The sequence below is a fragment of the Gobio gobio genome (assembly GCF_949357685.1).
Source record: "Gobio gobio genome assembly, chromosome: 4".
NCBI lineage: Eukaryota > Metazoa > Chordata > Actinopteri > Cypriniformes > Gobionidae > Gobio > Gobio gobio.
This window is the reverse complement of record NC_137100.1, coordinates 55,180,987-55,196,807: the sequence shown is the minus strand read 5'-3', so window position 1 is coordinate 55,196,807 and position 15,821 is coordinate 55,180,987. Positions and strand designations below refer to the sequence as shown.

Below are 15,821 nucleotides of genomic sequence, written 5' to 3'. Positions count from 1 at the left end.
ACTTGTCTGTTTATAATGCAGAGTCTGTCTAACCGTTTCTTCTCCTAATCTCTTCCATAACGCTTTAAAATATAGCACTCTGTGTACATTTTAAATGGGTCCGATATTTTTTGTGGTCTGCTTTTGTGCTATCATTTGTGGTATGGTCCGCTCTGTGTTATCGTGTCTCTGGACTGGAGCAGATTGTGTGCACTTTGCGGCGGTTCACGTGACATTAACGTGAAACCAGACTTAATTTGCCCCAATGGAAAGCATATTTACAGCATCTGAATCGTTTCCTATCCCCTATATAGTGCATTATGGGCCAATCACTATATATAAAAATTTTTTAATTGTGTGAACAAGTGACCAATTTCCGCCTCAGCGTCAGTGTAGGGGGTGGGATGCTTCAGATTCTAGAGAGCATTTGATTGGACAGAAAATCTAATGAGAATCTAAAGTGCAGAGTGATGTCATCTAAATCGTTGATCCATATTGGCGGAAGCGAGAGACTGTACACTTTGAAAGCTTATATCTTCTAAATGTGAATTTAGTTATTGTTTTGGAGCACACTAGCTTAGCTTATAGATAACCTTAAGTCTAACATATTCATACTAAACACTTTAAACACTTAAAAAAAGGCAATAAGTGTGATGTAAATGTGAATGCAGTATCTTTGTAATGTTTTACTCTCTCTTGGCTTTTCTTTACACCATATTTTTATTCTGAGAGTGTTGTAATATTTGCTATACAGTGTTCAATGGAGATATCAATTGCAGACCGTGTGCCTTCTCATCTGCCAGGATGAGATAGAGAGACGTGAGATTGGTCAGAGACTAACAGAAACTCTCCCAGCAGATTCCACACATTTACAAAAGCTCCTGAGGCATTACTGAGCTTCTAAAATAGAGTTATGTTTAACATTGAGAGAGCGAGGGAGAGAGAAACAACCTGTATCCAGTTAGCGATGATGAGAGTTCTGCAAATGCTGCCCTCGGGGAAGTGCTTTAAGTGATTTTGGTCTGAATAAAATGGACGTGGCAGACAATGTCATATTTCTTTATTTCTTTTTAATTTTTTAACAAATGCCATAAACTTGGTGAAAAATGTAGTTTGTTGTTAGATCTATGCCAACTAAATTGTTTTCAACATTCATAAATACAACTTAATATGATAAATACAAATACATTTTTTGTCATGATCCTTTAATTGGCACAACATAAAACTCATCAGGGATCAAAGAAAATCCCAAGGGTAGTTATTGTAGAACAGTGACTGTACACTCCGCTCATAAATATGATTCTGACATGACTGAAGGGCAGCATTTGAAAACTAATTGCATGTTGGAGAAGATGAATATGTAAATGTGAACAAAAATCAGAGGATTCTCATTTCGCCCCTGATCATGACCTCAGGTAAGTCTCAGTTAAGTATATAGATACATGAGATAAGATAAAATATGAAAAACCGAGAAGGCATGCTTTGTATGTACCCGTTGAGTTATTAACATATGCTTCAACAAGTTTCACCCACAATTGCACTGGGTGAAGTTGGAGTGGCAAGCTGTTGATTGCTCATTGTGAACAGTGCCCTTTTTCTCACAATGCATCTCCACAGAATAATTGCTAGGCTGTTGTATGGAGACTTTGGCTTGAGTCAATGTGAGTGCGTGTGTGTGTGTGTGTGTGTGTGTGTGTGTGTGTGTGTGTGTGTGTGTGTGTGTGTGTGTGTGTGTGTGTGTGTGTGTGTGTGTGTGTGTGTGTGTGTGTGTGTGTGTGTGTGTGTGTGTGTGTGTGTGTGTGTGTGTGTGTGTGTGTGTGTGTGTGTGTGTGTGTGTGTGTGTGTGTGTGGGCATGTTTTCGTGAAATATCAGGACACAAATGTGTATAATGACATGGGTATGACATAGGTATTACAAAAAGAGGGTGAAATATGAGGACATTCCCCATGTCCTCACTTTTCAAAATGCTTATAAATCACACAGAATGAGGTTTTTTTCACAGAAAGTGAACTGCACAGTCTCCTGTGAGGGTTAGGTTTAGGGACAGGGTCAGTGTAAGGGGATAGAAAATACGGTTTGTACGGTATAAAAACCATTACGCCTATGGAATGTCCTCACATTTCACAAAAACAAACGTGTGTGTGTGTGTGTGTGTGTGTGTGTGTGTGTGTGTGTGTGTGTGTGTGTGAACATCTGGAGTTTCCCTGGCATTATTTCCACAGCCTGGGGCAAAAGTCTTCCAGAGCGCGAGTGTGCGACAGAGAGAAAGAGAGAGAGTGAGAGAGAAAGACAGAGAGGGGTAATTTGTTTTGTTTGAGCAGAGGGGACGGTAGGGAGTGAAGAGTGCTTAAATTGATTGATTGGTGGCTCGTAGAGTAGTGGACCGGGCCATAATTACTCTTTGTGCCTGGTGTGATAAGGAAATTAATCAAACCATTATGTTGCTCCGTTTTATCATCAGGTAGCAATAATTGAATAAACTAACTTCACTTGTCTTCAGAATGACTTTCCCCGCTATATGTGCCAACCATCTTTTGCACAGAATGTTGGACATTTTCCTGTTGTTTATTATGTAAACAAGAAAATGATTCTGAAATGATTCCTTTTTATCATTCCATCCGTCTGTTCGTCGTCATACCTGTTTATAACTCTGCATCCGTTCTACGGAAACTTTGCAAGCTGTGTAAAAATTCACTCCGATTGAAGAAAGAAATCCAGTGAGATTTAAAAGATTCACATGCATAGAGAGGTTGTAACTTTCTGTTGTTATGTCGTTCTTGCGTACCTCCCACTGAGCAGAACAAATGTAAGAGAGATTGGAGGGCTGGAATAAGCTGCTAAATCAGTCAGATTGTTTTTAAATCCTTCATGTCCACTTGTATTGCTCAGCGGAGCCTTCATGCAGAGTTGGAAACAGGGCAGCCAATTCTGTAAGTGGATTTTCTTCGCGCTGACTCTAACCCCCCACACCCACCCCCCAACCCCCAACCACACACACACACACACACTTGCCTAACTCGCTTTCCTTTTCCCCCTCACTCTGAAAGTGTCTCTACAAATCAATTACCGTCCCTGGCTCGTTTGGGATTTAGCGAGGACATTGTCTGTGGCAGATAATGAGGTCTGGTGCTGTGATTTTCTTTCTCCCATGATGCCAAGCAGGTTATTTTCTCAGTGTAGGCAGCAGGCCTCATGCTGCAGAAATTTAAGCTGTTGTTATTGTCTTCCCATTTTATCAAATAAGACGCAAAAGCTCAGCCTTACATGGAATCGAAATCAAAGCCTGACAAAAAAATTAGTACTGAAGTACTGAACTTTTATGCAGCACTTTTTTTGGCCAGTGAAGATTCATGTGTAATTGCATTTGACAGTGGATTTCATTTTGGGGTGTGTTCTTTGGCCTGCAACAACAGCCGAAGGCATGAATACACAAAAGTTATTTGGGTCAAAGTGCAAATTTCAATAGTACTTGCAATGCTTTCGGTATAAAGCTACATCTTTAACCTTCAGTGTTTGTTGACACTTACAGCTAATCTGATTAGTTTTAGTTTGATATTCCCCATTCTGATAGATAGGGATTCAAGATCCTATAAACTGCTTCCATTAGGAGACATGAGCTCAGTTCCTCATGTAGGGTTCCTATCAGTGGTCCCCGCAATAACCCCCCATTCTGGGTTGCGTCGATGATCATGTAGGCTATTGACGATAGCCAGAGATATTATCAAAATCATCACATATTAGTGATATTAAATTTGGCATTTCCAATTAATGTATGCCTGCTATATTTTTCTTATTATTAGCATTATTATTATCATTAGGTTACTTTTATTATTCAATTAATAGGCTATTAGGCTTCAATAAATTTGGCCTACAATAATTTCACAGAGCATCACCACATAACTGATGCGCTGTGAGGATAATAAAAGATTAGGATATTACTCTTCATTGAAAATGCTTTGAAAACGTTTCGGTCTATTATACAATGAATTATAGGCCTATAATTAATATTATTAACGGTCTATAATATTTCTGAACACTGAATTGTCATCGATGAAAATTAAGGGCAGCTTTATTTCAAGCACAGACTTTAACAAAACAACCCTTTCTCGTTTTTCACTATGTGTGGCCACAAGAGAAATATTATGGGAATAAATTAAGACACTTATATACCGTTATCAGCATATGTGGAAGATGCATCTCTCGTTGCCTCTGAGAGAATATGCGCCGTTAATGTAGTGTGATGAGAGCAGTTTTTACTTTCACTTTCTGTAGTGAATTGACTGAGGTTAAACACTTCTTCCTCAGTAACTCTTGCGCATAGTTTGCACATTGCTTGTGTGGTATCCATTGGTTCGTCTTATTGTTCATAAACCCCATCCTCCTAACAAACCGGATCGCGAGTTCGCGAATTTGCGCTACTGCACTGGTTCCCATGGGTTTGTTATGCGCATCGACTGTTATTAGGCAAGTGTGTGTGTGTGTGTGTGTGTGTGTGTGTGTGTTACTCAAGAATAATACAACTTCCATACTTGTATAATTATTCATTTGCATTGTTTTTGAGCTGGTATCAGTGAGATGCAGCAAGTTTACTTGTCTTTAGATTACTTTTAGGTTACATCGCAAAAATGTATAATATAAAATGTCCTTTGCTTTCTGGTCATTTATCAGATTACTTTTCATGCAGAGGATCTTCTTATTTTTGGAGATCTTTAAATGATGAATATCAAGTCTTGATTCAAAAAGGCATGTCCATTTGCCTAAACATGGTTTAATTGCCATGTCTGGCCTAAGCATACCCGTCATTAGTATCAATATCACAATAAAAAGAGGTTGTCTTTTACCCTGAATGTTAGACAAACAATATAATCACTTCATTTTGATAGATGGAGCTCTGGAGTCAGTTAATCGGTATCCACCCTTAATTAACATGCTCAATCATGTCTCTCTCTCAAAATGATCTGCCGCCCGCCTTTTCCATGATAGTGATTATCAGTTGTTTGGCTGTGGATATGACAGGCCTAATAGCACTGGATAGCCTCAGTGAACTACAGGATGGACTGGGGACTCGCATATCAGATGTGTCCGCGGTGGGAGGATGGTGTCTCGTTTTTTGTCTGTTGTCCTCTCGCAGACCAAGAGCCTAGGGGGTAGTCTGTAAGGCTTTTAGTACTAGGTACTGTAGTTCAAACATAGCTCTGATTTTACAGGGTTTTCTTTTTTTCTACGAGAGGGAAACGCAAAGATAAAAGAATATGAAATAAATGTCCCAAAACAGCCATCTGTGAAGAATTTGTTCACATTTCTCATTTAGTCTGTGACAGGTCTTCTTGTTGAGTGTTAACAGCACTAATTAGTCTGAATGTTAAAGCATATAATTATGGGTCATAAGTTAGCTTGCATGAAACATCTCATACTTGTTCATATCTGGTTGCCATGGTAGCTAGCAGCATAACACTTCTTCCCTGATTAATCCGAACAGACTATGAGTGTCTTTAATAGCAATATAATGGAAAGTGAAACAATAAGCAGAACTCGACAATTTGAATTACGCTTATTCACAGATACATGAACTCCTGCACTGCATGTGTATGTGTGTGCATCCAGGCAAGTAGGTAATGACAAGAAGGGTTACTTCTGTGTTTAGTAAAATGTGTTCACAATTCTCTGTTTTGCTGTCATCTCATGATCCTTTTCTAAATTTCCTTGCATAAACATTCTAATTGGAGATATATACCAAAGGACAGCAGCATACTTCCTTGAGTGGTAATTAAAGCAAAAGTATTTAGTTTCTGTCCCACTAGTGTCACCCAGCAGAATCTCAAAGAAAAAAAAAACAGTCTTCTATTGAGCAGACGCTCATATCTCGCTCCAAACTCAAGCTATAGGTTGCTGTATCGGGCCAATCAAACAAAACTAAACAAGAACTGTGCCACACGGTTTGTGCTTTTCTGGAAATTCCCCAACAAAGAGCTTCAGTCTCTGCATATTAAAGACCTGTATGACTTTTTTTCTTCGGTGAAACATTAAAGAAATTTTGAAAAATATCATAGCAAAGTCAATTAGGTCTGATCTTTAAAGAAAGGTATGTTTACATGCATAAATGAATCCGATATCCGATAGATTTTGAAACTTCTGTTTATATAAACCCTTAATGTTGCATTCCAAACAAAATTACAGTGCAAAACTACCCAGTTGTCATTTTTTGGACCGGAGAAAGCCGCCATGATAATGTCATCAGAGCTACCACAAACATAATTGCCGTTTTTGCTTTGCTGACATGCATATATATATATATATATATATATATATATATATATATATATATATATATATATATATATATATATATATATATATATATATATATATTATACACATAATGGCACTGTCCCTATTTTTGAGTCCGATTGAGAAAATTGTCAGATTATTTAAAGGTGCTTTATGTACGTTTTTCACTTTACTAAAGCATAAAAATACCATAATATGCATGCAGATATTTATAAAACATGTAAATTCAACTATTTGTTTCTCAGAAAAACAATGCTACAGCCAGTTATTCTACTTTGAAATATGCGTTCCATGTCAGAATGTCTGTTTTTGTTTTGGTCTGTGCGATACCGCACGTCGCCAGTTTACCCAATAGTATTTCGACACCCCAGGTTGCCAGTTGGTGGAAAACACAGTGTATTGCTGCCATGGAAGCCAGAAAACAAACCGGGTCAGAGATCTCAGATTCTACCCTCAGCATCCATCTAAATATCTCTATGAACGAGAGCATATTAAACGTGGATAAATCAACTCATCAACTTACAGTGTGGCTTTCATTGTCAATTGCGCTCGTTCCTGTTGGGTTCCCTCAAGCTGGCAACCCGTGTGAGCGTCGAGTCTGAGAAGGAGGGGGCGGGGGAAACAACGCTCTCCAATATTTTGAATTTGGACTGCAGTACCCATTTCAACCACTAGGTCAATCCTGCTATCTTCACTGCAATCCTGCACACCGTACCGGTCTATACCACCTATTTCAATCTGATTGAAATTTCTTTCGGATTAAGGTGTTTACATGAAGGTCTCTGAGTCCGATTGAGCCATCAATTCGATTGTAAACAGATTATTTAGGTGCATGTAAATGTAGCTATTGTAAATGTAGCTATTTTTAAGTCATTTAGGGATGATTGAAGTGTTGATTAGTATCATCCTTAACTGCTGATTTGAAATTACCAAAGAATGTTTGAATTGCTTTTGGTGCACTTTATCACATCATGACCCAGCTGGCGGTGAGTACTGTGAAATTATGTGTGGTCACATGCATTTACCTCCATATGTGGTTTCAGCAATCCGATCACAAAATGCTTTGGACCACTGCAAAAACTGCATCGTTATACCTGTTGGCAATAGTGTGTGTTTGGGCACCTGTGTGACAAACTTCTAAAACAGACCTCTGTTTTGTTTGTTGTCTTTGTGGAGATGTGACATTTCTCCCACCCACCTTTTTCTGTGTGTTTGTGTGCGTCCTGAGCCATCTGCCTCTCTTTCTGGATCACACTCCCTTCTCGGCCTTCCATTCCTTCCCCTGCCTTTCTCTCCCATCACACCGGTATCAGTGTCATGTGACAGTAGCTGTGAGGAGACCTGAGCTAGGAGCCGTGACTCATTTTTAACAACAGGAACACATCAACACAACCTGGAGACCTGCCATTAGACTGCCACAGAGACCCCACATAACAGCACAAACAACACCCCACGGACAGGACAAGGCCCTACATTTTTTAACACTTTATAGTCCCTAATTTTCAGTTATTATTTTCTTGTGCCTGACTAACTTATTTATATGAACAATGTTTTTTATAAACCCAAGGTTGTGGTTGTCATAAGCTTTTTTTAATCAAAATGTTTATTAGTGGTGATTAAATGTCACTTTTAATATTGCCCATATTTGGACAAACCCCTAATTATGGATGAGACGGTTACTGGTTTCACGATAAACCACGATAAAATGTACTGACGGTTAGTATTATAATTTAAAATTAAATGATCAGTAAAACCGTATTTGATTATCGCTTCTGGCGATAACAGTCTGGCGCAGCGCTTAACGTTTTTTGAACGAGAAGAAATGGCGGAAGGCAGTGACAGCGCTCAGGAGTTTTTCCAGCCTTCTAAAATGACCAAATCTGGGGTGTGGTCATATTTTGGCCCTGAGGGGAACTTAATCGAGAATGGTCACCCTGTCTTAAGGACATGCAAAAATAACACTTCAAATCTGCAGTCATCTTTGTGACTATCACCCACTGTTGTATAGCGCGAACGCAAGGCAAGGCAAGTTAACTTTGCCCTCAATACCAAAACTACGTCTGGACACAAAATGTTGTTTTGAGTTGAAATATTTTATCTCACTCGCTTGAAATTAATGTTAAGGTTCTGTGAAAAAAAAGTTTGCAGCAAATGGCTTTGAGCCAAAGACGAACGAACAAGTTCAAACAAGACTATCAAGGGTGACATTTAAGGGATAATAATGTATATTCATTGTACACTTATTACACCACATAAATAATTACAGGGGCATATTGAATTGAGATTAAAGTTTTAAATCGTACCCCTTTATAAATAAAAAAGCGTACAAAACAATAGAATAGATGATTACAACAATATTATAGTAGTATTAATAGTAAAGTCCTCTGAAATCATTTTTAATACAATCAAAAACAGTCACAGTATTTTTAATTTTTTTAATAAAGCTAAACCATTGAAGTCTCCATTCCATACATGCTAACAAACAGAAAGACTCACAGTTCTACAGTAAATGTTCTGCTGCTAAAATCTGCAGCTTATTATTTGCAAGAAAGAATTTTCTGCTGTGAACTTCAAACAGTTCCATTTAGACCCTTCAAATAATCTGTACTTTCCAGAGGAAAATGGATTACAAGCACTCAAGACAGCTTTGAAAGTTAGCAAGCCCAGGTGTGTGTGTGTGTGTGTGTGTGTGTGTGTGTGTGTGTGTGTGTGTGTGTGTGTGTGTGTGTGTGTGTGTGTGTGTGTGTGTGTGTGTGTGTGTGTGTGTGTGTGTGTGTGTGTGTGCCATAATTCTCCCTGTGGAGAGGTTCTTCCATAAATTCTGAAGCCGATCAGAGAAAAGTCAGTCACTGACGGGGAAATCAATTTCATTTAAAGCTCTCATCAGCAGGTCACTCTAGCTGACGGCCAGTAAGAAAGAGCTTTAAAGAAGTCCGGTGAAAATTAAAAGAAAGCTTCTATTACAGCGGAAGGCAGTAATATAAGAAATAATAACTGCCTACTGAGCTTGAAGTGGTAGTTGTTGCTGTATCCCAGCAGGTTTATTTCCTTTGGTCACCAGGGTCTGGATTCAAAAAACATTCTTAGTGAAGTTCCCAAATGTAATTTCGAGAGGAGTGAAACCATCTAATTTTTCAATTAAATTCCGGAGCATAAGCAACCGCTTACCTTGTTCCGGCATCAGCTGTTTTGGCATCCCTCCATCTCCTCGACTCCACCAATATAATTTAGGCATTTTGCTAACCGCACTCATCTTCCAAGCATTAGTAGTCCCACAGGGAGGGTATATCTAAGCTCGAGCTGAAGCTGCTTCCTCGAGCCCCTCCACTGCGGACAGTAAGCCAAATACGTTTAACCTTAATAACTTAAAGATTATATGGGCTATATATATATGAGAGCTATATATATATATATATATATATATATATATATATATATATATATATATATATATATATATATATATATATATATATATATATATATATATATATATATATATATATATATATATATATATATATATATATATATATATATATATATATATATATATATATATATATATATATATATATATATATATATATATATATATATATATATATTATTATTATTATTATTATTATTATTATTATTATTATTTTTTTTCTTAAGATCGTTCTAAAGACAAAACTTGAATTTGTCAAAAATTACTCTTAGGAAGTAAGTCTTCTTAGTAAATAACTTCTTAGAATTTATTATGTACAGAAATTCTTCATAGAACTTATTTCTTAGAAATATTTTTATGAATCTGGCCCCAGTTGCTTCAAAAATATTTTTTATTTTTATTAAAAAAAATTTTTTAACTTAGCTTACTAGAACAGAAATCAAGCTTAGCGTTAGTTCTGGCAGCTAAAATCAGTCACATCAACTCTCTCAGCTGACTCTCTCATATTTCTATATCTACCTATAGAAATATGACGCCTATCACAGCATCACTATATAGGTCCATTCAGTATTATCAGCAGCTTTATCGCATTGCTCAGGAGCTAATTAAAAGGCGAATTCGGCGGGCAAAACCGCATCATCTCAATAAGAATTTTGCAATTGTGAATTTTGTGGATTCATTCCCCATACCAGGGCCGTAACCACCATAGACATGGACAAGTCCCCCCCTCCCCCCAAAATTTGAAATTATTGCACTGCTCTCTTGCACTCCATTCACGATTTTACAGCGCTCTGTATGTTAGGATGATATAAAGTTTTTAAAGTTAAATTTTTAGTCTGGTCTGCCTCAGGTCTAACGGCGCTCGTCAATGTCAAAATGATTGAGATGGCCAATCAAATCAAAGTAGGTGGGGTTTACATTCTCTTTTGGCTCGTGCACAGTCTTCACACTGACAAGCGCGTCAATCTATCACTTAATGCCATTACGGGGATATCTATTCTTCCCGGTGAAATTACAAAACAAACTGCACACAAACGTGTCCATGCTCTTAATATACAATCATTGATCATCTTTGATTTTAAAGAAGAAAAAAAACTATATTGGGGCGGACTAGAACCTGTGACCTTCGACATGGTTTACAAAAATTCTACCACCAGACCACTAAGGAATTAGAATGTTAACTGCGGATCTATGTATTTATTCACTAAATGAATGCAAATATTATTTGCAAATAGTCCCAAAATGATTATTTCCCAACTAGAATTAGACCTATATTTTCTTTCATTGTTCTGTTTCTTTATGCTTTATAAAAATAACAACATTTTGTTACGGCCTTGCCCCATACAGATTTCACATCAGATTCAAGTTTGTGAACTTGCACACACAAATTCGCCACATTGACTGCTTGAGCTGCTTGATTTGGAAGCTTCTTGCATGGCTACATCATTGATGCAGGCTCTTTGCCAAATGTGCCTGTCTCAAGAACAAAGTTTAGATGAGATCTGCACTCCCCACATGAAGGAGAAGGATTTCAAGAAAGAGATCAAGCATTCTTGCACTTCTGGCTATATTTTTTATGCTTGTTGCTTAGAATCTATCAGGTTATTGGCAACATCCTTGTTGCTTAAAGGATTAGTTCACTTTTAAATAAACTTTTGCTGATAATTTACTCACCCCCATGTCATCCAAGATGTCCATGTCTTTCTTTCTGTAGTCGAAAATAAATTAAGGTTTTGGATGAAAACAGTCCAGGGGTTTCCTCCATATAATGGACTTCTGTGGGCTCCAAACGGTTCAAGGTCCAAATGACAGTTTCAGTGCAGCTTCAAAGGGCTTTAAACGATACCAGACAATGAATAAGGGTTTTATCTAGCGAAACGATCCGTTTCTGCGAGAAACCGAGCAGTATTTATGCTATTATTTTACCTCTTAATGGATGAACGCAATCGTCTCTGAGCTCCGCCATAACTTCCGGAAAGTAAGGTCAAATTAGATCGTGATCATAGATGTATACGTAGATGCCTCATTAGCGACTGCATGGATCATTAGAATGAGGCATCTCCTACCGATATATCTATGATCACGCTCGTATTTGACCTCACTTTTCGAAAGTAATGGCGGAGCTCAGAGACGATCGCGTTCATCTGTTAAGAGGTAAAATAATAGCATAAATACTGTTCGGTTTCTCGCAGAAACGGATCGTTTTGCTATCGTTTAAAGCCCTTTGAAGCTGTACTGAAACTGTCATGTGGACCTTGAACCGTTTGGAGCCCACAGAAGTCCATTATATGGAGAAAACCCCTGTACTGTTTTCATCCAAAACCTTAATTTTTTTTCGACTGCAGAAAGAAAGACATGGACATCTTGGATGACATGGGGGTGAGTAAATTATCAGCAAAAGTTTATTTAAAAGTGAACTAATCTTTTAAGACTAATCTAGTTATTTTTAGAAACATGCTTGTTGCTCAAGTATTAATATTATAACATTTATATCAACCAATAATATATAAATCAAAAAGTCAATTTTTATTCATTTGGAATCACAGACCTTTTCTTGTCCACCAATAACGTGATCACACTCAGGCTCATGAACATCTTTAATGTTTGGGTCATTCAACTGCCCTCACACCAACATCCTTTCACTGTTTCACCATCTGAAATCCTCTTGTTATTATACCCAGCAGGGTGGAGTATTTTCCAATCACGTACTGGCTCATTGGAGGGCCATGTAGGGCTGCGGTGCCGGAAGGTTGACATTAATACTGTGATTGTGCTTTGCCCTCTCTTATCCAGAGGTGGCAGAGGGCAGGCCTCCTCCTGCTGCTGGGAGAGAGAGGCAATCAGCATTTAATCTGCAAGACTGATTAACTTCTCATTACAATCAGACACACACACACCATGCAGGCACTCAACACACAAATTCATGTACAAATGTATGGGGCCGCACACAGACATATGCATGCAACATACACTCTCACACTCCAGAGGTGGATCTGTAATTATGCCATGGAGATCAAGTCAGGCCTACTTACCCAGCTCTAGCAATCAGTTTTATTTATGCATTTATTTTCAAACTGTTCGTAAGGAACATGGCAATGAAAAGAAAAGAATGGCTCAAGTGTCATGTCACAGCTTTTGCTGAATCACCTGGGTCTCTCTCTGCTTAAGTGCCATTTCAATCAGACACATTTTGATTGTGAATGGAGTAAAGAGCATTAAGCTGCAGTTTAAGTGTTCAAAAATGAAAATTAGTAACGCTAAATCCTTGGCAACTGATCAAATGTGTGTGTGTGCTGGGCGGTATGACCAAACATTTCTATCACAGTATTTTTCAAAATTCAACCGGTTTCACGGTATATGATGGTATTTTTTTCCCCATGCATGACCGGGTGTTGCTCATTTTCTACTGATTGAGAGAGGAAATACTGCAGTAGATTGATTAAGAATGCCCGGTTTAACTGGGGAGACAACAACCAATAATAGCACTATGACACAGTATAACACAGAAAGAATAAAGACATACATGTGGTAACTTTTTTACCCCATTCTTCTTTTCATTTTCGGTCTACATCATTGTCTTCGGTGTATCAGTATAATCCATCGTGTCATTGCGTGTCATGATCAGACGTACTGCTATATCAGTGTCCATATTTGCACATATATTTCATTTGAAGACGACGTGATTAAATATGTGCGCATACACGGTGCTGCTTCATGTTTGGAGCACTAGAGTATATGAAACATGTCCATAAAAAACTTGAAATGCGCTCGCTCCGGTCAGTATCTGATCTGATCCATGCGGTGAGCGTTGTTAAACTCATTGCGGCGCTCCGCGCAGAAACCGCTCTCTTGCGTGTGCCGTGTGTTGTTTGAATTCTCCGTTGTAATGCGATCTCAGCTGTGCCCTCACTACAGTGCAACAGTGAAAAGGGACCCCTCTCAAACAGTGTCGCACTGGGGCGCATTCTGAATGTTGTTTAAGCGACATACACCGGTATTGGAGTAAAATAAAAATTAATATCATAACAAAAATAAACACTGGTATTCTGTATGAACCGGTATACCGCCCAACACTATATGTCTATTTATATATACAGTATCCTCTCTCACTCCCACTCCAGTTGACGAAGGGGTGGCATCATTTTAAATAATGGGGTGATGATGGTAATAAGAGGGAGGCAGCCGTTTCCAACTTTTTAGTATAGCTAACACAAACCGAATTGCTCAGTTTTAATGCAAACCAATAATTAAATTTTTCAGCCTGGCTGGGTGCAATCAGTGAATCATCAAACAACATGATAAATATAATTGGCAATGGCTTGAGAGTGAAATTTTATCCAGTTTAAATATCAGATCATGAAGAATACACATATCATTCTTTTTGCTCTACTCCCCTGACAGAAAAACGAGCACATAGGAGTCTTGAGTTTCCAAACCATGTGCCTTACAACCTTGGGATACGCACAAATAATTTCAGAAATGTCAGTTCAACTGAGGCGTGTAAATAAAGGCTTCTCTGTTGACACCTCATTTGAATGCTGAGCAGATGACCTCTGCATTTATGAAGGTCTAGAAGAAAAACATGAAAATGCTCAATGTTTCTCAGCAGAGAACCAAACCCAGTCCCGTTCTTCAAACATGAGTGCTCTTACAAGCTGAATAACAAAATGATGGGTATTTTTTATGCCTATTTCAGTTTCATTATTGAGCCGTTATTATTTAAGATCATTATATAACTTTACCAATGGGTAACACAAAAAAAGATCATGTTATTGTCTAGATTTTAATTCAGATTTAACAACCTGTTGACTGTGAAATATTTGATGCTAAAGAGTTTTTGTTATTCTGTTCTTCCAGATTGGAGACAGCAGTTAGCCTTGCACCTAAAGATGAAGAGGAGAAAGTGAAAACGAAAGACACGGTTGCAAAAAAACATGAAAAAAATGGACACACGAAACGTAGAGGACGTAGACGCCACAGTCACCGCCGAGCTCGCAGGTCTGTATCTTCTAAAGCTGTTCCTCACACACACATCTTCATAAAAGACATTTCAGTATGTATTTGCTAGAAAAGAAACTGTTTGTAGACTCTCTGAAGGTAAAATAGCTGATTTAAACCAACTTTGAAGTAGTTGAAAACAGCATGTGCTGTTGAAAACGTTGTACAATTTAACCATGGAACCTTTATATAGATCAAGCTATTCAAATGTGAATTTTATTTTGACCCCAGAGAAGATCAAACACATGAAATATGAAGCACAGAATCCACTTCTAAGCTTCATCCTCACTCTGTAAGCATGAATTAGAAACCCTGAACTTTAAAGCATGGCAGACACAAACAGTCTTATCTCTTTGCCACAGTGTAAACATTCAGGTGTTGCTGGAATTTTTAACACGGGTGGCTTTTATGGGGTGCTCTTACTTCCCATCCACCAAAATTCAAACTCCACCTGATGAAAGGAATTGATTCAGCATTGGATTCTCAACGGCATAATTCCACCCATACCTTCAAAGTGTGCACGATAACACAGGCCAAAAGCAGGGCATCATTATGTAAAACAGGAAGGACGGGAGATCAAATGTTATCTTAAACATGCTAATCTCTAGCTGAGTTCATGCTCAGTTTTCTGCCAGAAAACAGCAGATGCAAATGCATTTTTTAAGCTGAGATTCTATAATCAAGCATACAACGGCAGCTAAATTATGCAAGATCAAATAATGAGTAAGTCAGATCAAGCTAAACCACCAAAAACCACAAACAGCTTTGCTTCGTCTGTACAACCGAAGAATCCTAAATCATGTACATAGACAGTTGTTTTCGACATGCTTTCTTATCCAAATAGAAGAAACCGCTCAAATGTGAAAAGTCTTATTGTATAGTGTCAATTTAAGTCACAATAAAGTGACATTTAAATAGAGGGCTTCTGTCCTTTTGGGAAGACCCTTCTGTTTAAAGTATTTTTTATCAGTCTTGACAGTTTTTTCAGTTTGACATCCTTGGGAGCATGTCAGTACAGTAGTCAAAAGCTTTATGTGTGATCTTTTCCATGCACAGTTTTCTTTTCATAACTTTTGTAACAAGCTTAAGCCTCTCTATTTTAACTCTGGGAAACACGTCGCGTTT

General features: G+C 38.0%; 1 protein-coding gene across 1 annotated transcript in view; it reads left to right on the top strand.

The window, feature by feature from the left end:
* Positions 1-15,821, top strand: part of srrm4 (serine/arginine repetitive matrix 4) — a 69,897-nt gene that overhangs the window by 21,749 nt on the left and 32,327 nt on the right. Inside the window, exon 2 of the mRNA XM_079815821.1 lies at positions 14,556-14,696. Coding sequence (XP_079671947.1) covers positions 14,556-14,696 — 141 coding nt within the window. The remainder of the gene's footprint in view (positions 1-14,555; positions 14,697-15,821) is intronic.